General features: G+C 52.9%; 10 protein-coding genes across 10 annotated transcripts; 5 read left to right on the top strand and 5 right to left on the bottom strand.

Moving 5' to 3' along the window:
* Positions 1-443: 443 nt before the first annotated feature.
* On the bottom strand, positions 444-1,230 carry Z519_10134 (uncharacterized protein; the record flags this gene model as incomplete). Its single annotated transcript, XM_016767852.1, has 4 exons — positions 444-493; positions 552-861; positions 935-1,034; positions 1,091-1,230. 4 exons carry the CDS (start codon positions 1,228-1,230, stop codon positions 444-446), a joined length of 600 nt encoding a protein of 199 aa, XP_016615950.1.
* A 1,137-nt stretch (positions 1,231-2,367) lies between these two features.
* Positions 2,368-3,330, top strand: Z519_10133 (uncharacterized protein; the record flags this gene model as incomplete). The annotated part of the gene is made up of 1 exon (XM_016767851.1): positions 2,368-3,330. One exon carries the CDS (start codon positions 2,368-2,370, stop codon positions 3,328-3,330), a length of 963 nt encoding a protein of 320 aa, XP_016615949.1.
* A 755-nt stretch (positions 3,331-4,085) lies between these two features.
* Z519_10132 (60S ribosomal protein L18-A) lies at positions 4,086-4,779 on the top strand (the record flags this gene model as incomplete). The annotated part of the gene is made up of 3 exons (XM_016767850.1): positions 4,086-4,089; positions 4,149-4,253; positions 4,319-4,779. 3 exons carry the CDS (start codon positions 4,086-4,088, stop codon positions 4,777-4,779), a joined length of 570 nt encoding a protein of 189 aa, XP_016615948.1.
* Positions 4,780-5,449: 670 nt separating this feature from the next.
* On the bottom strand, positions 5,450-6,904 carry Z519_10131 (glutamate-5-semialdehyde dehydrogenase; the record flags this gene model as incomplete). The annotated part of the gene is made up of 1 exon (XM_016767849.1): positions 5,450-6,904. One exon carries the CDS (start codon positions 6,902-6,904, stop codon positions 5,450-5,452), a length of 1,455 nt encoding a protein of 484 aa, XP_016615947.1.
* An 851-nt stretch (positions 6,905-7,755) lies between these two features.
* Positions 7,756-9,376, bottom strand: Z519_10130 (2,3-bisphosphoglycerate-independent phosphoglycerate mutase; the record flags this gene model as incomplete). Its single annotated transcript, XM_016767848.1, has 2 exons — positions 7,756-9,287; positions 9,346-9,376. 2 exons carry the CDS (start codon positions 9,374-9,376, stop codon positions 7,756-7,758), a joined length of 1,563 nt encoding a protein of 520 aa, XP_016615946.1.
* Positions 9,377-10,808: 1,432 nt separating this feature from the next.
* On the top strand, positions 10,809-13,301 carry Z519_10129 (uncharacterized protein; the record flags this gene model as incomplete). The annotated part of the gene is made up of 4 exons (XM_016767847.1): positions 10,809-11,047; positions 11,097-11,245; positions 11,321-12,107; positions 12,158-13,301. 4 exons carry the CDS (start codon positions 10,809-10,811, stop codon positions 13,299-13,301), a joined length of 2,319 nt encoding a protein of 772 aa, XP_016615945.1.
* Positions 13,302-15,649: 2,348 nt separating this feature from the next.
* On the top strand, positions 15,650-16,444 carry Z519_10128 (uncharacterized protein; the record flags this gene model as incomplete). Its single annotated transcript, XM_016767846.1, has 1 exon — positions 15,650-16,444. One exon carries the CDS (start codon positions 15,650-15,652, stop codon positions 16,442-16,444), a length of 795 nt encoding a protein of 264 aa, XP_016615944.1.
* Positions 16,445-18,424: 1,980 nt separating this feature from the next.
* Z519_10127 (uncharacterized protein) lies at positions 18,425-20,128 on the top strand (the record flags this gene model as incomplete). Its single annotated transcript, XM_016767845.1, has 1 exon — positions 18,425-20,128. The coding sequence occupies one exon, from the start codon at positions 18,425-18,427 to the stop codon at positions 20,126-20,128; it is 1,704 nt and encodes a 567-aa protein (XP_016615943.1).
* A 1,037-nt stretch (positions 20,129-21,165) lies between these two features.
* Positions 21,166-22,284, bottom strand: Z519_10126 (uncharacterized protein; the record flags this gene model as incomplete). The annotated part of the gene is made up of 1 exon (XM_016767844.1): positions 21,166-22,284. One exon carries the CDS (start codon positions 22,282-22,284, stop codon positions 21,166-21,168), a length of 1,119 nt encoding a protein of 372 aa, XP_016615942.1.
* Positions 22,285-23,137: 853 nt separating this feature from the next.
* Z519_10125 (uncharacterized protein) lies at positions 23,138-23,739 on the bottom strand (the record flags this gene model as incomplete). Its single annotated transcript, XM_016767843.1, has 2 exons — positions 23,138-23,579; positions 23,630-23,739. 2 exons carry the CDS (start codon positions 23,737-23,739, stop codon positions 23,138-23,140), a joined length of 552 nt encoding a protein of 183 aa, XP_016615941.1.
* Between the last annotated feature and the right edge of the window lie 214 nt (positions 23,740-23,953).

The raw sequence follows: 23,953 nt of genomic DNA, 5'->3' as shown, positions 1-23,953 counted from the left end.
GACTAGGGCTGCTGTAATGGTTCGAATGGGAATAGGAAAAGTGAGGACGGCGGCACATGCTGTCTAGATAGGTATCGTCCGATTGTCCGTATCGACGCTCCGATCGAATACTGCGTACGCTACCGAAGATAACGGTTGACGACCGAGAAGCCGGCTGTTGTACAGGATTGAGCCTGCACCGTTCGCTCGAAGTCGATCTAATCCCATGTCAAGTCAATTTTAACCACCGCTCGCCGCTGTGCCTGAGACTCTCAGGTCACGCAAGCTCTGCAAATAAATCATCACAGCAACAATGTCAAGGATGAAAAGTCTGAAGGAAACCTAGCACATTCTTGCCCTTTGCGAACACAGCAACTTGCAGTCGTGCCCGGTTGCAGGAAACCTGCTTGCTTGTTTGTTCTTGTGCAGCAACAGCACGCTGGGATTGCAGATCATGCGGTTCCTCATTCCGCGGTATCGAGCTCGTCATGAGCCGGGGGAGGCGAGTCCAGGGCTGATACGGGTGTCAGCATTTCAAATCCGGACTGCATGGGCATCGATTTCCATCATACCTTTCCGATCATCACCGTTCGCGGCGGTATCGCGGTCATCGTCGCGGCGGTCTCGATCGTCCTTCATGTCCCGGTCTCGGTCTCGATCTCGATCACGGTCGGCAGGGCTGCGGGAGCGGCGACGGTCATCGTATTCTCGGTCTCGATCTCTTTCTCGATCGCGGTCACGATCACGGCGATCGTCTTTGCGGGGAGAATAGTCGCGGCGCCGAGGAGAAGGAGAACGAGCTGATCGGCGTGGAGGAGATCGTTCGCGACGGCCGCGACCAGCTTCGTATCGCCAGGTGGCAGATGGGGGTGTACGAGCCCACTGTAGATATGGTAGTCAGAAAATATGTTCTGGCGGCGTGTTGAGCTTCAATGGGGAGCTTTTCACTCCGTACCTCGATCTTCAGGACATCATCACGACCAATTCGCTTGTTATGCATCTCGTGGTAGGCATCGTCAGCATCACGGCGGCTCTCGTATTCGACAAAAGCAAAGCTTCTCAGGCGTCAGTCTCTGCGGGCAGCAGTAGAGGTGGGTGAAACATGACTTACAGACGGCTCGATGCAGTTCTGGGAGCGGGAATGTCGCACCTGACCAGACGACCGTAGTGCTCGAACTCATAGGCAAGGTCACGGGCACGGGTACCATGACCAAAGCCCGTGACATAGAGGGTAGTCCCAGATCGAGACATGATTAAGAATGGAATGGCAAGGCGTAAGGGGCCAGGTGGCAAGCGGATATGTCGTGGTCGCTGTCGTTTCGCGCCAGTCACCAAGTGCCTGACTCTAACCACGAATGACTGTTAATACAATCTCTGGTTGGTAGAGCGAATGCAAAAGATGAGTGACAAGGCAGAGCGAGGATTGAATGGATTGAATGGATGGAAACTGGAGGAAAGAAGAAAGAAGACGCCTGGCGAAAGGGAGCAGCAGGCAAGCAGCCTTTTGGCTCATTTTTAGACTCAAACGCGGCTAAACCAGAAACGGAGCACAGGCTTGGCACAGCCCAGCAGTTCCCGACCAGCGGACCAGTCACTGCTACGGCTAAGTCATCGGAAAAGGCCCAAGAGGCCGCAGTGACAAGCCGCAGTCATCAGTCCGAGACGGCACTTTGCGAAAGGGTGACGCTCGCCTACGACAAAGTCCAGGGAGAGCGAGAACAGACTGTCACGGCCACTGCGAGCTATCACTTTGGTGACTCTACCTGAACCTGCCACATGCACTACTACCACACGCTTCCGCTTCTATTCCTTCACTTTTCCTCTTCCCATTCTTGAATCCAGCTTGGTCGACAAACTCCTCCTACTTTGACATCTCCACTCAATCAATTTCCCTTTTCAATTGCGCGATCCTCTTGCCCGACTTGTCCCGTATCCGGTTCTCCCATATCGCCCTTCATTGACCCTATCAGCCCAGGTGGATGATACAACAGGTCTGCGTCGTCTGAAGCACTGTCCTTGAATTCCACACGGATTCTGTCTGTAGTTGGTGGGAAAAGACGCTGGACCTACACACGATGTTCTCTCGCACACACCGATCACCGTGAAGAATTTTCCATGGACGCCACAGTCGCCTTCAACACCAGAATTCTATTTGCTGTGACGCCTGCACACCTGCGACTGTCTCCGCCGACACCATTTCCCTCACTACCTTCGCAAAGCTCGTGTCAGAGTCATGCGTCTGGGAGAGAAGGACCCTGTTACTGTCAACGGTAACATAGGCCAGAGCTCGACCTCCATACGGAACTTGACAAATTTACCGCAGGTCAGTGACATCGCACCAGAAGATCCACTGGGCCTACATCCTAACCCATATAGAACCCTACCACCATGGCAGCATCCGATTTCCTCCTCCCAGTGCGGGAGTTTCTGTCAACACCTTTCACGGCCGCTTTCTGCGCCGGTGGTGTGGCAGGCGCTGTCTCCCGCACCGTGGTCTCCCCTTTAGAACGTTTAAAGATTCTGTACCAGATACAAAGCGCCGGTCGCAATGAATACAAAATGTCCATTGTCAAAGCTCTGAAGAAGATGTACACCGACGAGGGTTGGAGAGGGTTCATGCGAGGAAATGGCACAAATTGCGTACGCATAATACCGTACTCTGCCGTCCAGTTCGGAAGCTACAATGTCTACAAACGCTTCGCCGAACCTTCACCTGGCGCCGAACTAGATCCCATTCGTCGACTCGTCTGCGGCGGCCTGGCCGGTATCACCTCTGTCACCTTCACCTATCCTCTGGACATTGTCCGTACGCGCTTGTCCATCCAGTCAGCCTCTTTTGCCGCGCTTGGAAAACACGAAGGGAAGCTGCCGGGGATGTGGCAGACCATGATTATAATGTACAAAAATGAGGGCGGTATGTTGGGTCTTTACAGGGGCATCATCCCAACAGTGGCTGGCGTTGCCCCCTATGTTGGGCTCAACTTCATGGTGTATGAATCGGTCAGAAAATACTTCACGGAACCGGGCGAGAAGAATCCTGTCTGGTATCGAAAGCTTGCCGCTGGCGCCATCTCGGGGGCGGTCGCCCAAACTTGCACTTATCCTTTTGATGTTCTCCGCCGGCGCTTTCAAATCAATGCAATGAATGGCATGGGATACCAATACAAGTCGATATGGGATGCGGTCAGAACCATTATCGCACAGGAAGGATTTCTTGGACTTTACAAGGGAATCATGCCCAATCTGCTCAAAGTCGCCCCGAGTATGGCTAGCAGCTGGCTCAGCTTTGAGATCACAAGGGATTTCTTGGTTGGCCTCGCTCCAGAAAAAGAGAATGGAGACCCCATCTGAGACCGACAAAGCCAGCCTAAAATTTTGGCTCTTTCATCTCACGCGATTCACCAAGGAACCGTTGAAGATCCTTCTACCGCACAGACAGAAAGATCGAAATCAATTGAAGCCCCGGAGAAGGCATAGCCTGCGCAGAGGGAAGGAATGGATGTTGTAATCAAGTGTCTCCATCCTTTACAGAAGAGCTGCGCCGCTTTGCAAGGGCTGCTGTATATTCCACATACAGGGGGGCTTGGCGAAATTTCACGGAGTCACAGGTCAGAGGAAAAACGGGTTAGAGAGACCTGGTGTGAGGCATTTTCTGGAGTATCAAGACAAGTCTATGATGGACTTGAAGGTTCAGTATTATTTTCCAGAGTAGATCAAGCTGAATATTAAATTGGTCACCCGCGTATTGGTGCCACGAGTGCTTCTGAAGATCCCGTCCATTAAAATTCTTTTTGAACGCTACACCTCCATCACGATGATATGCTCGCAACTAGACATGTCTGTCAAGGGAGCTGTTGATACTTGATCAACAGAAGTCAACCTCAACGCGAGCGATAGCTACCATGTCTGGAATTCGTCTGTTGTGGCTGTCCCACGTGACTGGCACTAGGTTTTCCTCCCCAAGAACAGTTTAGCTTACAGAAATCTTGGCACGCCGCACAGCGTTGTACCCGCTAGTTTCTCACGTCGACCAAATTTCCAGATTGAACTGCAGAGGACGTCGTCGACCCTTTCTCAATCAACAACATCCACCACAGCCAGCGATCATGGGTGTGTAAACTGCCGACACCAGGTCCTTGCGATGTCCTATTATTGACGCTAGTTTGCAGGTATCGACCTCGATCGCCATCACGTCAAGGCGAGCCACCGAAAGGCGCCCAAGAGCGACAATGTCTACCTCAAGCTCTTGGTGAAGCTCTACCGCTTCCTTGCCCGTACGTCCAAAAACACTGTCTGAGAAGATTTAAGAGAGCAGGGAAACTGACAAAGTGACTCTCAGGCCGAACCGATTCAAACTTCAACAAGGTCGTGCTCAAGCGCCTGTTCATGTCCCGCATCAACCGTCCTCCCATGTCCATCTCGCGCATCGCCAGCAAAGTCTCAACCGAGACGGCGCAAAAGGCGTACAAGGACAAGACCATCGCCGTCATCGGCACCGTCACGGACGACAACCGCCTGCTCACCGTGCCTGAACTCCACATCGCCGCACTGCGGTTCACCGCCACTGCCCGCGCCCGGATTGAGAAGGCCGGCGGTGAGTGTCTGACGCTCGACCAGCTCGCCATGAGACACCCGACGGGAAGCAACGTGGTGCTCTTGCGGGGACCCAAGAATGCCAGAGAGGCCGTCAAGCATTTCGGCTTTGGCCCGCACAAACACAAGAAGCCCTATGTCGAGAGCAAGGGGAGGAAATTCGAGAAGGCCCGAGGAAGGAGACGGTCCAAGGGTTTCAAGGTGTAGACCCGGCCTCCGTGTTACTCTTCTGCTGGTGGTGATGATGATACTGGCGGTGGTAGTGGTGGTGGTTCACTAGGTGAGGTTCCAAGAGCTGGTGTGAGAGGGAAGTTGCAAGAAGCGGGATGCCACTAGCTCTTGAGCACACCAAGATGGGCTTCCATCGAGATATGTGATTCTCTCTATCTCTCTATGGAAACGGAGAGCGGCAAATGACTATCCCGAGAAGTGAGCTGCTCGAGAGGCTGCCTTTGTCTCGATCCGTTCGTCGAAGCATCCTCTTGAAACGAACAATTAAAAAAAATACAGTTAACACAACGTTTTCATGCGAGGCGCCTCGGGACTTTCTGCGAGAGGAGAGAAGGGAGGGGACGCAAAAGACGAACAAAATCAATCCAATGCAATTGATTCAAACAAACCCTTTTCAAGGAAAAAGAGGGAGTCAGCTTCGATTGGAATCGGTCCCCTTGTGCTTTTTGTCTTGTTTGTTTTCAGTCCAACTTTTTTGAGCTCATGTGCCGTGAAAACGCCCATGATGCAAAGAGGAACTGCTCAATACTGCCCACTTATCACGTTGGAGTAGCAGCAACAACATTACCACAACCACGGCCATTCCTTTTCCCCTTCCATCCAACCCCAACCCGCCACCTAGTCCCGCCCGTCAACGGCATCGTCGTTATATCTCCATCTTCTCATGTAGAAAGCTCCTCTTCCCTTCCCCGTCGCCGTACTCTCCGGCGCCCTGACCGCGTCCCCTGATCTTGTACTTGTAGATGGTCAACCCTTCCAATCCCACAGGGCCCCTCGAATGGATCTTGTTCGTGCTGATGCCGACCTCGGTGCCGAAGCCGTACCTCATCCCATCCGCGAACCGGGTGGAGGCGTTCCAATACACGCCGGCCGAGTCAACGGCGGACATGAACTGTTCGGCGGAGGCGGAGGAGCGCGTGACGATGGCGTCGGTGTGGTGCGACGAATTAGTGTTGATGTGCGCGATGGCGCGTAGGAGTGCAGGCTGGTCCGGTTCTTCTTCGTCGCTGGCAGTTGAGGCAGAAGAGTGGCCGTTTGGTAGTAATGTGCCGCTGGTGCCGGTGACGTTCGAGGGTGGTGGTGTTCCTGGGATCGTTTTAACAGCCATAACCAGGTCTAAGAACTCGGTTGAAAAGTCCTCCTCAGTCGCGTCTTGTAGTAAGGCTGCGTTCGCGGGACTCAGCACTGCCGTCAATGCCTTCTTGCTCGGTTCGTCGCACCGTAGACTCACGCCCTTCTTTTGCAGCTCTTCAACCACGCTCGGCAGCACCGTCTTCAGCACGGCCTCGTGCACAAGAAGCGTCTCTGCCGCATTGCACGCGGCAGGGTAATCGCATTTGGAGTCCACAACCACCTTGACCGCCACGTCTTTCTCCGCGTCCTTGTGCAAATATACCGAGCACAGGCCGTCGGCATGCCCCAAGACCGGAATCTTTGTGTGGCTCTTGACATACCTCACCAGTTCATTGCCGCCTCTCGGGATCACGAGGTCAATGTACCGATCAAGGTCTAGTAGTTCATCAATGACATCCCTCGTCTTGACCAACTGTATGGCTCCGACAGGAACATGGGTGCTGGCCAGGGCCTCCCCGATGACCTTGGCGATGGCCTCGAAGCTGTCGGAACTTTCCTTGCCGCCTTTCAAAATGGCCGCGTTGCCGGACTTGATGGCCAGGGCCGAGATGTTGGCGATGACCTCGGGGCGAGCCTCGAAGATAATAAGCAAGACGCCGATGGGACAAGACACCCTCTCCAGTTCCAGGCCCTGATCTAACCTCGTGCGCAGATCGACCCTGCCGATCGGGTCGTGCAAGTCCCGCACGTCCAGGATCCCCTTCAACATGTCCTCGTACTTGCCCTTTCGGCCCAGGTCGAGACGCTTCAGTACCGACTGGCTTAGCTCGCCCTGTGACGAGGCCTGCTGCGCGCGGGCCATGTCGAGCGCGTTGGCCGCGAGGATGTCAGACTTGTGCTGCACGAGTGCTGCATGAATTGCTGTCAGTGCGGCGTTACGCGCTGCGAGCGGCAGGATGGAGAGGGTGTGCGCGGCAAGTGAGGCGGATTGCGCACACGAGACGGGGCTCGAGTTTGTGAGTGACATGGTGGTGGCTGTCAAGTTCTTCTCTGTTTCGCGAATACCTTGATCTGCTCTGTCTCTCGAGGCGAAATTCCAAACCTCGAGTCACTTTGCCAACACGTCACCTTGGTTCATTCAACAATCAAGCGGGAAGTCGAGAGAGGGGTGAGGATTGGGAATGGAGGGTGTGTATTTTGCCCATATGTCGTTGTGAAGGCAGTGCTGCTTTTGCTGGTTGGCGCGCCCTTCCAACAGTCAAGAATCAAGAGTCATCGGCTCTGGGTCCATGTATGGAGTAAGAGGTTACCGTCTCGCCGTCCAACTAATTAGCGTCTTTTTCCCGCCACTCGCTTTGCCGCTTGAAAACCCTTGATACAGCGAAGCTGGTTACATTAGCTGATGGTAGGGGTCACGTAGCACCCAATGATGATGTCTTGTTTGACATGTAATATATGGACTACCTAGTATCTAGGGCATAGGGTTCATCTGATTCTTCCTAGTAGATGTGCTAGAGGCTAGATCTGGTCTATACACATATTTACATCGCACTTGGTGTTCCCTTGGAAGGCCCTCGAGACTGAGCTTCGAGGAATATTATTCTCGCCCGGTTCTTTCAGGGGCTCTGGATTCCGTTGCACTTCTTCTGAAACGAGGCATTCTATTCCTGTGCTTCCGCATTCAATGTATTTGCCTTTCGTCTATGAGGATTTTCATGTCTCATCAGCTCATCATGCCTGTTATTGCTACAATGCTCACAACGACGACGGATGGACGACAACAACACAGGCACACCAATAACCGACTGCAAGGGTGGTCCTTCTGCATCGCGATAAAGATATTGTCCAAGGATAATTTCGTTTCCGGCATAGGTCCACTTACTTCTTGACCAGCAAGCTCGTTCCGCCCATTTCCTCGGGCTGATCGATTCCCATCGCCGCGAGAATCGTTGGTGCGACATCTCCGAGAACGCCGTCCTGTTTCTTCAAGCTCCATCCTTCAGGTGCATTGGCCATGACAAAAGGAACCTTGTTCGTTGTGTGAGACGTCTTGGGCTTGCCCTCCTCGTTCAACATTTCCTCGGCGTTGCCATGATCGGCGGTCACGAAGAGAATATAGCCTTCCTTCTTGCACGTCTCGTACACGGTTCCGATGGCAACATCTGTGGCGGCCACTCCCTTGATCGCCGCCTCGTAGACACCCGTGTGCCCAACCATGTCCGGGGGTGCGAAATTGTTCATCAAGAAATCGTACTTTTGATCTGCTATCCTTTCGCTGAGCTTGTCTGCCACTTTCTGAGCGCTCATGGGAGGGTCGAGATCGTATGTTGCCACTTTGGGGCTGGGGATCAATTCTCGATCTTCGCCCGCGAATTGTTTCTCAACCCCTCCGTTGAAGAAAAACGTCACATGAGCATACTTCTCCGTCTCGGCGACGTGACATTGTTTCAGACCTTTCTTGCCCAGCCACTCGGCTAGCACATTGCCCATGTGCTGGGGCGGGAAAGCGATCGGGAAGGTATAGTCAGTTTTGTACTGTGTCATGGTGGTGATTTCGATCCCTTTGGGATAGGGGAAGTCGGGCTTAGGAGATCGATCGTAATCACCTAAAAGCTGCGTGACTTCTCGGACCCGATCAGATCGATAGTTGAAGAAGAACAGGGTGTCATTGTCCTTGACCCTCCTCTCGTCGCCGCCGATGATAATGGGCTTGAGGAACTCGTCATTCTCGCCCTTTTCATACCGAGCCTTGATCGTGGCAACGGGATCGGATGATTCTTCTCCCTCGCCGAGCACAATGCCCCTCATGCCAATCTCGACGCGATCCCATCTCTTGTCCCGATCCATGACATAGTATCGGCCGACTACCGTAGCCAGCTCACCGATGCCAAGTTCTTTGAGCTTGTCGAGTAATTGTTGCATGTAACCAGCAGCACTCTTGGGATCAGTGTCTCGGCCGTCGCCGAAAAAGTGAATGAAAACTTTGGGGACCTTCATTTCTTTGGCGACTTGGAGGAGCGCGAACAAATGGTTGATGTGGCTGTGGACGCCTCCATCACTGATAAGGCCAAGGAGATGAAGTCTGCCATTGCCGTCGACCGCTCGCTGGAAGCACTTCCTGATATTGGGAACCTTGTTCATCTCCTGCTTCTTGATCGTCTGATCAATCCTCACAACATCTTGCCATACCACTCTGCCTGCGCCAATATTGAGATGACCGACTTCGGAGTTTCCCATCAAGCCTTCAGGGAGACCAACGGCGAGGGAGGAGGCCTCGAGCTCGGTGTAGCCTTGAGCAGTTTTGGACCCTTCTCTGGCGAACTCGTCCATGACCGGAGTTTCGGCGGCAGCAATGGCATCGCCTTGCGGAGGAGAGCTTTCGGACGGGATACCCCATCCATCGATGACAACTTAGAACCGCATTAGGATATTGGTCCCATTGCAATAAGAGTTCCGATGTCTACTTACTCAAGACTGCCTTGTGCTCGACCTTCGTCATGGTGGCGGGGGCCCGAGAAGCTCGTCAACTGGAACTCCGGTTATGGGAATGCGAACTCGGTGGGAGAAAAAGATGCAAAGGGTGATCAATGATGCATCAAGGTATCCGAACTGCTTCTAATACAATTGACACGGTGTACTAGGGGGAAAATAGGTGTGAGGATAAATTTTGTTGACCTGAGAAATGCAGGAATTGGAGGGGCTGATTGGGCGATGACGGCAGCTTTGTCGCAGCCAAGCAGCAGCAAGTGGTTAACTGGCGGGGCAGAAGAAAAGCCTGGGCGAAAAAGGGGCGTGATAGTCGGTTGGAGGGGGGAGGGGCACGAAGGACGGGAGTTGAGTATCATCAGAGAGTTCTTCGGGTTGCTTAGGCGTGGCGAAGCTACCCCAGCACCCGGGACTTTCCCAACCGCAGCACCTAGCCTAACTAACCGCCTGGGGTCTCAAGTGGCGTTGTTGCTTAGGGGATCGACAAGGTCTGCCCATTGACACCACAACCATCAACTGCAATTACGTTGTTGCCTTCTGCTTCATTCGGTCTCCCTCCTTTTTCGCTTGATCTCTTGGAGGCTCACAGGACTGACAATCGCCACTTTCGTCCCCCGTCATCTCATTGATGTTCCCTTGCGCACCACTTCCTTTCTGTTTGACGAGCACGGCGGCCCGGAGTGGGATCTTTGGACCGGCCCTCGACTCTACCGGGCATAGAAGTGCTGTGTGCGTGGCGACCGCAGCAGCTTTTCCTGTGACCTCTCATGGTGAGAATCGTGCATCTTGAGTATAGGGCGTCGCAATGTTTTCTGAACGGTGAGATAGAGATGATCTGAGGGCAAGGCGAAGTGAGTGAGAGTGAAAGAAAAAGGAGCTTAACAGGTCTTTGGCATCACCAGCATTGCCTTTCCCCTATCGCCTCTGGGTCTTTGGAGGATGGCAGTGGCCGCCGCCGCAGGGATCGGCTCAGGGTGAGCATAAAAAGCCACAACCTTCCCTGTTCCATCATTCGCGGGACAGCACCGGAAACATCTTGCGGACCATGCCCAATTGGCCTGGAATCTGCATATGGTGGACCTTAGTCGCTCCATTTTCCGTCATCATGAGAGGGCTCGAGGGACATGTTACTCCAAACAGGCGGGAACAACAGTCCTGTCTGCCCTGTTCACTTGAAAAGCCATTTTGATCGTCCTTTCGCAAGACGCTAAAGGTTGATCCATCTTGCAATTTTCAAATGCCTACCTCTCGAATTCAAAGTCTCAGCAACGTCCATATGATCGCTTTCGGTACTGCCTGATACGAGGATCTACCATTAGCAATTCTACTTCGTCGCCTCCTATGTTGCTCCATTTACAGGTTAGCCGGCCAAGGCCTTCTCTGTGCTTATAATTCTTGGTCTGTGGTCGGTTCGCCCTCTCTGGAACACAAAAACCCGGGTCATCATGTCGAGTCCCAGGAGGGATCACGCTGGCCCGTCGCAGGGCCAGCGCCGGCGGGGAACTTCTCCTCCCAAGCCACGCTCTTCAAAGAAGACCAACCCTTCCAAAGTGCGCACTTCACACGCTTGCGATCGTTGTCGCATGATGCGGACAAAGTGTTCCGGAGGTGAGCGATGTTCCAAATGCGTCAAAGACGACGCAACCTGCGTTTACGGTGATCGCAAACGGGAGCGCAACAAAAAGTATGAATGGTGTGGCTAATCCCCAACATATGTCGCTGACTTTGAGCAGAGATCTGGCCGAAAGCCTAGACCGCGTCAGCTTGTTGGAAGAAGAGAATACCAAGTTAGTCGGCGTCCTCCGCTCAGTCACAGGGTGGCCAGGCTTCCGACCAGAGGAGCACGGCAATGTCATGGAGATCTTGTCAAAGGTAGTCATTGGTGTATCTCACACAGTCCCGAATTCTTTCAGCGCCTAACAAACTTGTCAGTACTCGGAACGAGATGATGAAGAAGAGGAAGAAGAAGAGCCTGGACGCGAGCCAAGCAGCCAGTCGCGGAGCCGGATCGCCCCTTCTAGCTCACAACTTCCATCGTCTTCGTCGAGCCGACATCGGTTACAAAAAAGCGAAGTTTCCGGTGAAACCAAGGCGGGGTCGAGCGTGGGTTCTCCCCGCAAACAAGGGGAGTTGAACCATATTGTGTCCCTGGATCTCGGAGGTGGCGCCTCTGGCTTCATTGGGAAGATGTCAGAGGTCTCTTGGATTCAGCGTGCGTTTGAGACAGTTCGAGGACACAAGGCCGCAGAGCCTGCTACGTTGCACGCAGCAGAAATGGATGAGCATCCCGCAACAACTACAGACTTCGTCTATTTCATGGATGACACCAATGTATTGGCCGTAGATGAGGATTACGTGGATCCATCTCACTGGCCTCCTGAAAAGTCTGTGGTGATCTTGTCCGAAGCATTCTTTCATTCGATGCAAGGTGCATTCCATTTTGTTCTACGCGAAGAATTTCTGCAACGAGCATTCTCCTTTTCGGGCAAAGGGTCGACTCCGTCGTCGTGGACACAACGACGCTGGTTGTCGTTGGCAAATCTCGTGTGGGCTATTGGGTCGAAGTGGCTACAGATAACTGAAATGGCCGACCAGGATAACCATGGAGAACATCTGCTCTACTATGCAAGGGCGCGGGCCCTGGGCCTCGACCACAGAGTCATGTTCGATCATCCTGATATTGAGCGCGTCCAAGGCATTGGCCTTTTGGCTTTCTACCTTTTTGTCAACGGATCCATCACGCGGTACGTTCCTGTGATCTTGTTGGGCTCAAGTATCCTAATCACTCGAACAGGGCGTGGAATACGCTAGGCCATGCTACCCGTCATGCCACGGCACTCGGTCTGCACTTGAGAATAACCGATCCGCGCGTGAGCGAAGCGGACAAGGCACGGCGAGCTCGCACGTGGTATTCGCTCTACAGCCTCGAGATCTTGATTGCCGAAATTACGGGGCGGCCTAAATCCATATTCTTGTCGGATGTGACCATACCTATAGACCATTTCTGGTCGGTTCCGCAAGAAGTCCAAGAATTCTCTGGACAAATCGACAATTTCCAGTCGCCGGCTGGCTCGAGGAAGACTTGGCTCGACTACTTGAATGCGTGCCGCAATACATCCCAGATGACCGGCGGAGTGGTCCCTTGGAAAAGTTTTGCATCGGTAGGACGCAGCATCCCCACTTCGTACTTGCCTCAACGACTATATCTCTGTCGCCTAAGTGACAAGGTTGCATCGCAGATGTACAGCGGGACGTCTGAAGATTCGTGGTATGAGGTCCAACGGAAGATGGGCAATTTAGAGACGGAGTTGAGAGCCTGGGCCGAGAGTCTCCCTCAGGAGTTGGCTCTCCAGGGCCAGGATCCTACGGACACGGATCCTCGAATTAAGATCGAACTAGCCATGTATTACCACAGCGTGGAGATGATCCTCAATCGCCCATGCCTCTGCGAGGTGCTGATTGAGGATGAGTCGGTCCATTCGAAAGAATTCAACCGAAGTTCGGCACGAGCCTGCGTGCATGCAGCCATGTCCATGTTGTCTCTGATGCCGGACTACCCCACTGCCCATGAGGCGTACCAACTGCTTCCTTGGTGGGCGCTCCTCCATTTTGTGGCGCAAGCAGCTTCTGTGTTGCTGCTGGAGCTCGCTCTCGGCGCGCCCCATTTTAGGGACGAGATACCACAGGTAGTGACATACTTGCGCAAGGCAATGGCATATCTCTGGTGCATGAGCAACAATTCGCTGTCGTCTTACCGAGCGTGGAGGATATTCCGGCAGCTGCTGACCGAGGTCATGGAGCGGCACGAGGATTTGGACATGAGCGACGTCCCTTCTGAGGCGCCGCCGCCTGCTGCGTGGAATGAAGAGCTCGAACAGCTGACCGTGAAGTCTTTCGCGAGTCTAAAGTACGGCTTTGCAGAACCCATGCAACAATAACGGAGGGGAAAAAGAGGGCGGGCACGAATTGATCCTAGCCACAAGCTCAGGATTAGTCGATGATGTTGATCCTGGCAAAATATATACTCCGCACACAAGAGAAAACAACTTTCGGCATGATGATTCCTGAACGAGCATATGCATGTGCCGGGAATTTTCATTGTGGATTAAAGAGAGGGGTGGTCTAGTGAGATCTTCTGGGCCATACATACCGAGTATACGCATTCCCTACTCTGTCCATCAACGTTCCGATTCAGCCCTCGTTCGACAAGCTTTTAGTCGTATTGGAGACTACCCTCATCGCCGTCGTCAGCATAGAGTTCCGGTTCGATCCAGCCAAGAACAATGCGGGTAGTCTCAAGTGCATCAGATATTGATCCAACGAGGTCTCCTCTACAGAATGAGGGCAAACGCACTTTGAAAGCGCGAAACGCTTTCGAGCCGGTTGAGTCCGATTCATGCTCCTATCGGTACTGTCATCGCTTGGTCTAGATCCGTTTGAGTTTGTTTGTGTGTTGGGCTGTAATTCATCTTTCTCGTCAAGATTGGCGTTGGCCGGAGGAATCTCCTTCCCTTTCGTGGATGGGTATTGTGCTCCGCCACAAATGTAGATCGTGTTGATGGTCAGCATTAGAATTCTTGAACCTCGAGGACTTGATGCTCCCTCTCGGTGATGCATGGCGTCTCTCCGGTAGATTTAATGGGCTCAGCATGCGGTGAGAGGGTGAATGCGTCGTGGACTTGGTGGCGGAAGACATAGGACCCCTTCGTGTCGCAGCCTGGGCCCACCAAGACGACAGAGTTCCTAGTCCCTGCCAAAGGCTCCCGGGAACTGTTGATTTCCCAGCCCAAACGCCCACCGGTAGTAGTCAAGACCACTAAACGATGGCTTGCTGGCAGGCACCTACCGGCGAACCCCACGGGAGGATTGCCTGCCCTGGAAGAGAAGCACTGTGAGGACTTTTCATACACACCTCAATACATACTCTCGACACCGAACCACTACCACACGATTTTTACACACAGCCTCCTTTCCTCTCCTCTGTTCTCGTTGCAAACTTCGGGCTGCGAATTTCCACAATCTCTTCTTACACCTAGAGAATATATATCAAACTCCAACTTGGGTTCCATAAGGGGTGACGAATCCGATTTTCTACGCCCTCGCACAGTTACTATCAGCTATGAAGCGCCCACACACCGAAGCATTCCCAGAGAACGTGCACCAGCCTTTGTTGTCTGAAACGCAGGCACTCGCATTTCCTGCGCGCCAAAAGCTGCTAGATGACCCCTCAATACTCGACGAGGTTCATAACACAGCCCAGCAAAGTCCGCTCTGCCCGCAGTGTACAACAATCCGATTTCGAGAAAATCTTCGCCATATCGAGTAGGTGATGTGGTCATGGCGCCTAGCGTAAGACGTCAAGTAAAAGACATCGACTGGGGATGCTCTCTTTGCGCTCTGATTCGATCTCTCAATCCTCCCGAACTCTGGGAAGACGGCGACCCGGACATCCTCCAAGACGGATGCCATCTTCTCAGGACTTATGATAGCCTAGAGATCCTGAAAGCTCAACGGCAAGGCGAGTAGAGTTAGTTCAAAACCCAAGTGTCGTGCTTGCCGTAGTTCTTGGGAAGCCAAAAATGGGGCTTAATGGAGACCGATCGAACAAAGCCATCGGCGTGGGGTTGATATACCCGCTTCAACCGCTTAACTTCAACAGCAGCAGTGATTACGAGTATTGCGGCAGAAAGGTACATTGCAATCAAATCAACACTGCGCTCGCCCGCTCCCGGATTCAGGAATGCCAATGAACGCTGCTCACATCCTCGCTACAATTTTAAGTGGAGAAAACCCTCATGGGGGAGATGCGGCTAGATGACTATGTAGCTAATTTAAGGAGATGCTTGGGGCAAGATCCTTTTCGATGGTGGCATCCATCCACATTGAGATATCGCCGACAGAGAAGACATCTAACTCCAACGCCGAATCGCGTCACCCGTTCGGGACAGCCCCGTCGCTGCTCTGAACAGACATAAGGCCCCCTAAGGCTGAGCTCCGCCAGCCTTGCTCCTCAAGCTAATCATACTGCTGGGAATTATAGTCAAGACGCTAGGAGAGTGATATTACTGTAAAAGCGGCCGTTCGGCGCGGGTAGACCTACTCCACAACACGCAGTATTACTCCGTCCCCCGCATTATTGAAATATCGCCTCGGTTCCCCGGACGTCGGTTCTTCCACAGGTACCTAGACCGGCCGGGATAAAAGGAATGCTGAGCCAATATCAGGCGCATCTGTATCCTAACATCACCCACAGTCTTTCTCGTTGTACTGTGTCCCATATCCAAACATGCCATACCTCGCCCGTAACGGTGTTCGATTGTACTATGAAGTTCACGGGAGCGGGCCTCCTCTTCTGCTGACCCATGGCTACTCATCCACTTCTGCCATGTGGGCCGGTCAAATCGCCGCTCTCTCAAAGAGCTTCAGGCTCATTCTCTGGGACATGCGCGGGCATGGGTCATCTGACTATCCTGCCGACCAATCCATGTACAGCGAAGCCCACACGGTCGAAGACATGGCGGCGATTCTCGACCAAGTCTGCGGTCGCGGCAGTATCGCCATTGTCGGTGGTCTCTCATTGGGCGGATACATGTCGCTGGCATTCTATCGCGTCTACCCCGAGAGAGTGCGTGCGCTGCTCATCATCGACACGGGCCCAGGCTTCAAGAAGGACGCTGCTCGTGAAGAGTGGAACAAGACTGCCCATGCGACGGGGAAGAAGTTCGAAAGCGAAGGACTGGGCGTCTTGCAGGGCATGAGTGCCGAGAGAGCCACTGTGAGCCACCGCGACGCGAAAGGGCTAGCGCTTGCCGCGCGCGGTATGCTTGCACAAAGGGATTCGAAAGTCATTGATTCGTTGCCGAATGTCAAGGTGCCTAGTCTGGTGGTCGTGGGGGCCGATGATACTCCCTTTTTAGCGGCAAGTGAGTACATGGCCAAGAAGATACCTGGGGCGAGAAAAGTTGTTGTACCGAATGCTGGCCATGCTGTCAATATCGATCAACCCGAGAAGTTCTTGGAGGCTGTAATGCCTTTCCTAGAGGAGGTCAAACACAATAAGAAGCCGAAGGCGTTGCTGTGAGGCAGAGAGAATTTGAACGGAGACGACCTGACAAGATAGCGGCATTCCCGGTGGGAGCTTGAATGAAACGCCAAATGAACCCTCGCTGCCTGTGGATAGTCTTGTTTTTATTCGTGTTCTTTTTCGGTTTGTTTGATTGGTTGGTTGGACTTTGTTTGGTTGGACTTTGTTTGGTTGGACTTTGTTTTTGGGTGTTTTTTTTTTTTTTCAATTCTGCCGCGCCGTTGGAACTTTTGCACTCTCCGCCCACCTACACACAACAGATTGTAGCCCAATATTCTGAAAACAAACAGGCCACCAAAAAAGAAGAGAGCGCAAAAAAAGGGGAGACTTACCTCGTGCAACTTACCTTTCGAACTAAAGACTTACCTGGATACATTGTCCTATCCCGCCGCCGCTTCCTAGCCAGATCTCGCCAGGCGTCCCTGGACGGTCCTGTCCGGCTGTGGAAGCATTGGAATATTGGGTCTGGTCCCCCTGACGCAGTGTTCCCAAGCTAAGATAGGCGATTGAGCAGCCCTACGTTACAGGGGGGACCGTTTTTCAAACACCGCTCGATGGCCCGAGATCGGGCTGTCAATCTTGAGGACATTTTCTGGTTAATAAAATATAAGCCCTAGAAATGAGTGGATATCTGGGTATGGTAGATGTCGCTGCTTGGCGGTAGTGAAAGGGCGTAGGCTGCTAGTGTATTATACATAACAGCGAGCAGAGTTTTCGCAGAATTTTCACAGGGGTATCGTTCTCTTCTCTTCTCTTCTCTTCTCGGCTGATTGTTTCCTTGCTCATCCTGTAAATCACAGCCAGGGATAGTTGGTTTGTCGTCTCAAAATGAATCCAATGCCTTGGCCGAGTAGGGTGTCTTCGGCAAGGGAATTGCGCACTCCCAAGACCAGGCCAAATCTCGGATGGTGAGTGGTCATCACGACAAGTAATGACAAATTCGTCCAGGCTGGTACGTCTCTCGCATCTATTGGCAAATGACGGGTTCCAGGGCGGCAACTTTCTCACCCTGCAGAGGTAGAGTATCGAGGCTCAAGTCTTGTGTCCAAAGGCTTCCGCGGATGGCAGGTGGTCTAGGACAAGTCCCCTACCGCAGAAGCCTTTGGACCGACTCTCAGGCTGTTCTCGGTGTTCAAATCTGCGATAGATAATGTCCTCCTACCATTATACGATATGGGGATCAACAGCATCCGACCTCAAGCCAGATTCTTCCCCCGGCGAGCGATGAGAATCCAGGACGACATCCTTATGAAGACAATTCTTTCTTGACCGCTTAGACAAGCTAGTCCAGCTTGAAGCCCATCGACATGAAGGTTGATCCATATGATATAGTGGAGTCAGTCAAAGCCATGCATCGGCTTGATGGAGGTGATATTGTCTACGGGTTTGGGGGCTTTCGGATACGGCGAAGCAAGGCTCCTAATGTGATTCGGGCACTAACGCTGATGACGGAGACACGGGGTGTGCAGGAAGCGGGTGGAAGGGTCTCTTGAGTCGAATTCTCTGGTACCAAAGGGCATTCTCTGCAGTAGATGTATTTCCAGCACATGGAAGGCTTTTTCCCCTTCGACCCTTCATCCAAGTTCGTGTGGTGCATGTGATGGAATTTCAAGGCAAGTTAGCCGATGCCAAACCACCGAGCCACCTCCACCACCTCCAGCGCCTCTTCGCCTTCCTGCCTTGCAACGCATCTTGCCATGCACTGCTTTGACCCATAAACTACTCCCTGTATTGAATGCTGGCGTTTCCTTCCTGATTTGTTTCACTCCTTTCTCTTTGCTCTCGACGGCGGAGCAGATTCTTAAGATCCGTTCGCCTTTGGCTTGTCAGTCATCACAGCCTCAGATGCGCCTGCAAGCACATCGATTCTTCTTTGGCCTCACCCTGCGGTCTCAATGACAGCGATCATCTCCGACCCCGCGAACGTTTCGACTTTGTCAGCCTAGCTTTAGCACACACGCATACTTCAATCTCACCATGAAGACCACCTATTCGCTGATTGGCCTCAGACGGTGGTCATGCAAAAGCAAGGAATTACCTCTTGTCCCTACAATCAAGGCTATTCACGTCTACGACTTTGACAACACTCTCTTCAACAGTCCCCTACCTAACCCCCAGATATGGGCGCAACCTACGGTCAGCCTGCTTCAGACATACGAGACTCTCGCCTATGGAGGATGGTGGCATGACAACAGCATCCTTGCAGCCACAGGAGACGGGCTTGAGACCGAAGAACCCCGCGCATGGGAGGGTCACTGGAACGAAACTGTGGTCGAACTTGTCGATCTGAGCAGTCAAACCAAGGATGTCCTCACTGTCTTGCTCACCGGGAGAGGAGAGACGTATTTCGCGGATCTGGTCAACAGGATTTGTAACTCAAGGAAACTCGACTTTGACATGGTCGTGCTGAAACCGGAAGTGGGCCCCTCCAGCCAGCAATTCGAGAGCACTATGGCTTTCAAGCAGGAATTCCTCAAAGAGTTGGTCTTTACGTATAAGAATGCGGACGAGATCCGGATCTACGAGGATCGCGCCAGACACGTCAAAGGCTTCAGGGATTACTTTGAGCGTTTGAACAAATCATTCCTGTCGCACCCAGTCGACCAGCCCCCCCCACCTCGGAAGCCCATTACCGCTGAAGTGATCCACGTCTGTGAGTTGAAGTCTACCCTAAACCCAGAGACCGAAGTCGAGGTCGTCCAGCGATGTGTCGCTCGCCATAATGAGGCAATCTCTAATGGGGGCCCAACTGTGACCAAGACTGTCCGCAAGCACCTGAAGATCGACCAGCAGTTTTGCTACTTTGGCTATATGATCAATCAAACCGACTCTGCTCGTCTCCTGACACTGTTCAATATCTCACCTGGTATGATTGATTCCGGTGAAGTTCGTCTTTTTGCCTCGAGTATCCTCATTACGCCTTATTATCCTCGGAACGACATTCTCAAGAAGGTTGGCGGACGCGGGAAAAAGGTCACTTGGCAGGTCACCGGCATCGCCAAGTTTGAAGACCGTATTTGGGCTGCTCGTGTTGCACCGGTATCAGATACACAAATATATACGCAAGATCCTACTCCCCTTGTTGTCCTTGCCGTCCGAAAGGGGTCCAGGCAGATTGACGCAGCGAGAATACCTTCCTGGCAATCCGTCCCTCCGGATAGGGCATTCATGTTCGAAACCACAGTAGCTGACAAGGTCATGTTGAAAATCGAAGACGATCACTCCCGAAGTCAACGATGGCCAGGAGGAACCCGGAGGGGTCATTTTGGCAATGATGCTGAGACTGGACATAAGCGGAAATATGCATCAGACGAACAGAACTCGCGGAACAGGGATTCGTATGCGCGGGTCGCGGCTGGAAGCGACAGAGATGATGGTGGTTACAGAGGAGGGAGATTTGCACAACGTAACCAGCAAAGTAAGGCTAACTTCAACAATCGCAACAATCCAAACCTATCCGGAGGGAGAGGGAACAATCCAGGCGCAAATGTTGGCACCAGACAGCGTGGTGGCGGCCAAGGTGCGGGCGGGCAAAACAGAGGGCGAAACAGTGGACCTGCTGGTGGAGGTGGCGGTCGAGGAGCACCGGCGTACAAGAGCCTTGACGACTATCCACCAGGAAACTTTGACGGGGCCAACGATCCGAAGACTGGGTCGGGCGAGATGGTCATGAACTATTAGTGCTGGTATCTCCTGGCGATTGTGATTTGTTGCGGGATGCGGCATAGGGGCGGAGTCCCTGTCCAGCTTTATGATACCAAGAGGGGCGTTGGCATATTCATCGGTCACGGGGCTTCACCGCACAGCTCGGCGTTGGACTGGAACGTGGTGCACATGGGATGGGTATTGCTTGAAAATATGCTGGAGACGGAATAGGTTTCAGTCGGCTCGATCCAACTATTCTGGTCGAAGAAAACTGGTTGCTGGGATAGCATTGTCGCTATCGAAGCAATGCAGTGTTGTCGGGCGGAGACGGCCTCGTCAGGGCTACTCCTTTAGATGTATCACATGATATCAGTTTGCTCAAAGGGAACATGTATGATTAGAATAGCCAGGAAGAAGAGATGATCTTTTTGGTTGCGTCTCCCCATGGCTTTTAACTGTTTTCCACCTCCAACGATGTTTGCCATGAGCAGCCATCATTTCATGACTGATTGTCGTTCCGCCTAAGCAGCACCTAGCCGACTAGTGAGTGGGCGAGTAGATATCCATTTTAAGAAATACTAATAGACGGGGCTTTCCATCCCCCTCCTCGCGCGCTCTGGCCCATAATAGCACTGTCGAGAAGGTGAAAGACGACCTTTTTTTGGTTATTGGCGCCGTGCACCGTCCAATTTGAGCAATTGTCCAAACGGACGTTTTGTCTCGTGTCTCTCGGTTTCGTGTCTTGTGTCCTGTAGCGGAGGCTAAATATCCAGTGTGCCGGAGGACATATCTGATGACGCACGTACGGCGTGGACACCCTTCCCGAGAAAGCGCGCGACAAGAGAGTACAAAAATGTAGGAGACGTCGCATCGGAGTTGGCGGGGTGGGTTGATTTCATGCCCCCGAGGACGAAGGAAGGGAAAGATAGGCGGTTCTTTGCTAGCTCGTCGCGCGTGGACGGGCCAGTTAGGTACGCTCATGCTCCTACACTAGGCAGTCTTTGTGTTCTGACTGTTCCCGTGTCCGTGCAGGGCAGGGTAGTCGGTAGGTAGCGAGGTAGATGGGGTACTTTTCAAAAGCCATCACCCTCATGCCACTCCCTGGCGTACTCCTTCGCCCGGATCTGTGGATCGAATCCTCTCTTTAGGGCCTGCTCCCTCGCCTCGTCCAACTCCCTGCCCAACCGGCCGCTTTGATCTTTGATCTTCTTGAATTTCTTGCTGCCGCCCTCGTCGCCGCCGCGCCACAGGCCCTGCAGTTTCCTGTCCAGGACCTCCTTCGCCCGAAACGAGTCCAACCACTTACGCAGCCCTTGCTCGCCGCCCTCGAAGCAGATCCCGTATCCGTCGCAGTAGCATCTGTGTGGCGACGGGCACCACTCAAAAACGCCCGTGAATATGTAGTGCCATGAATACTCCAGGATGCGGCCCGAGATTTTGTCGTCGAGCGCGGTCCTGAGCAGCCAGTCGCGGTAGTGCACGTAATCTCTCAGTGGGCGTTGACGGATGCGCTCGCCCGAGACGGCGAACTGTGCACAGCATGGTTGCGAGATGGCGCGGGGAATGGCAACGTCGCTCCCAAACAGGTCGTCGAAGAGAGACGAGCTGAGGGCCGGTTCTTCGGGCTTGCGCTGGAGATCGTACCTCCACTTTGGCCGGTCGACGTGCAGCCAGTCTGGGCAGCCCGGGTCCAGGTGGCAGCGCGTGTTGAAGTAGCCCTGTCGCATGACGTGGGCGTCCGAGAGGAGTTTGATGGTGATGGCGGTATCGGTGTCCAGCACGATGTTGTTGTGCCAGCTTTTCTTGGGCGGGTGAAAAAACAAGACAATGTCAGGCAGAGAATCATAGTGGTCGATTATGTAGGTCAGATAGGCCATAGCCTCGTTACCTTTGTTGGCTGGCAGACCAGAGTAGTGGGGCGAGTCGACCGTGTATATCTTCCTGGGCAGCTCGGGGAGGTCCTTGTCAAGCCAAGACGCGTCTTCAGTCGACAGGCGCGCCATGACCAGAACACGGGAGTAGTTCTCTCCAGCTGGTTTGGCAGTGCCGGGGGAGAAGAGAGAGGGGTTATATGATGGTCCATCTTGGTATGATTGCTCGGGGGAGAAGTTGCCGAAGCCGTTCAGAAGGAGTGTCAAGATGAAGGCCGCGAGCACCAGAGATAGTATAGATGGTCGGCGAAAGAAGGGCATGGTAGATCAAAATAGATGGAAATAGGAGAAGAGAGATCACCGTCTTCTTTTGCCCTTCATGTTGCTCCACAGGGGGGGGAATCTCCAGACTGAGCGGGTGGTTTAGAAGGGAGGAGTCTTTTTTTTTCGTCTCTTCTACGACTCCCAGATCAACCAGTTCAATATATAATAGCCAAGGTCTTTAGGTCCTTCCCGTTTGCGGCTAACCCGAGAGCCAGAAAGACAGGGGCAGGGGATGAGAAACAACCAACGGAAGATAAGATATCAAGGACGAACGGGAGAAAGACGTGAGATTCTCCATGAGAGTCAGGTAATAGTGGCCGGGATGGTTTTGCCCAAGAATGTATATTGGTTTGTTGTTCTCAGCGGTGGGGATGACAAGGGATTCTTGGAATCATGTCGCGTCTTGAACCCGTCATCAATGCCTTTTGCGGCTCGTGGGAGACAAGAGGGGGTATGAATCCAATTTCTCTTGTGGTGGTGGAGGAGTTGACATGGTGGGCGAGAATGAAATTGCGCCTATCAGGCTGCAGACACAAGGCTCCGCTAATTCCCCAGCAAGGAAACGGTTGACATGTCTTCAGTCGACACATATCTTTGACCCAATTATTCTATCATTAGTATATGTATCTGCTGCCCCTCACACCTTGTGCTATTTATCGTACATGTTTGCCCCAAAATACAGTATCGAGTACTGAGTACATACCACTGTGATGAGAGGAGTTGCGCCGCCGCTAATGCACTGTGTCCAAGATCTTTTCTCCGCCCTCAGCCGTCCTCGTAATGCCGTGTGTTCATACAGTCCAACGTCTTCCTGTAATCCTCCTTCTCGTCGGGTAGTCCCATACCATTGTCAATCGCATCGTCCATCCTTCCACCCATCTTTCCATCTCTGCTTCCAGAGAGTGCAGTCGAACTCGGGCTTGCCCAGCTTGACATTGACCGCGTTGTGGGCTTGACACATCCACATACCCAGGTCATCTTGGCCTTTGACTTTGGGTTCGTTCCCAGGCTTTTTCATCCAGTCTCGAAAATCTTCCGCGCAAACCCAGCAAGGATAGAGCATAGAGAAAGTGGAAATGAATTGCTTCATGATTGATTGAGTTTGGGGAGGTGCAGCTTCAGGATATGTAGCGGCAATGCTGTGCAGCAGCGTCCACGTACAGCGCCCGAGCTCCTCGACGTCAGGTGGGCATTCGGTTCGCGGAGGAGGGACTGGAGCCGCAGCTTTTGTTTTTTTGCCGCTCTGCTTCATCATGGCCATCCACGCGGCAGAAGAGGTACAGGTTCGACATCTGTCCCGCAGTCAGTGACAAAGCTGAGCCTCCGGAAAGGAGCAACTTACGGTTTCCCATCCTTGTCCAAGACAACTCCCGGGGCATATTTCTGTGGCTTGTCTTCATCCTCTGCGTCCTTGGAGCCAGATGCTTTACTGACAGGAAAAGGGAAAGACATCTGTTCTCTAAGTCTAGCGCACCACACGCCTTCCTCAGGTCACCGCAATCGACCCTCACACGCCCTGACAGGTACACAATGGAAATTGCAACATGATTGCAAATCAGAAATGGGAGCCTCGACTGGTGAAGCGGCAAACACCGACATATCCGATGCGGGCTCGCCTGACCTTCCTTATGCCTTATCAAGCAAGGCTAGGCCTACTGGCTCGCTG

The sequence above is a fragment of the Cladophialophora bantiana genome (genome assembly GCF_000835475.1).
Source record: "Cladophialophora bantiana CBS 173.52 unplaced genomic scaffold supercont1.17, whole genome shotgun sequence".
Taxonomy (NCBI): Eukaryota; Fungi; Ascomycota; class Eurotiomycetes; order Chaetothyriales; family Herpotrichiellaceae; genus Cladophialophora; species Cladophialophora bantiana.
The sequence above is the reverse complement of the archived record's forward strand: the minus strand, read 5'-3'. Positions and strand labels throughout refer to the sequence as shown.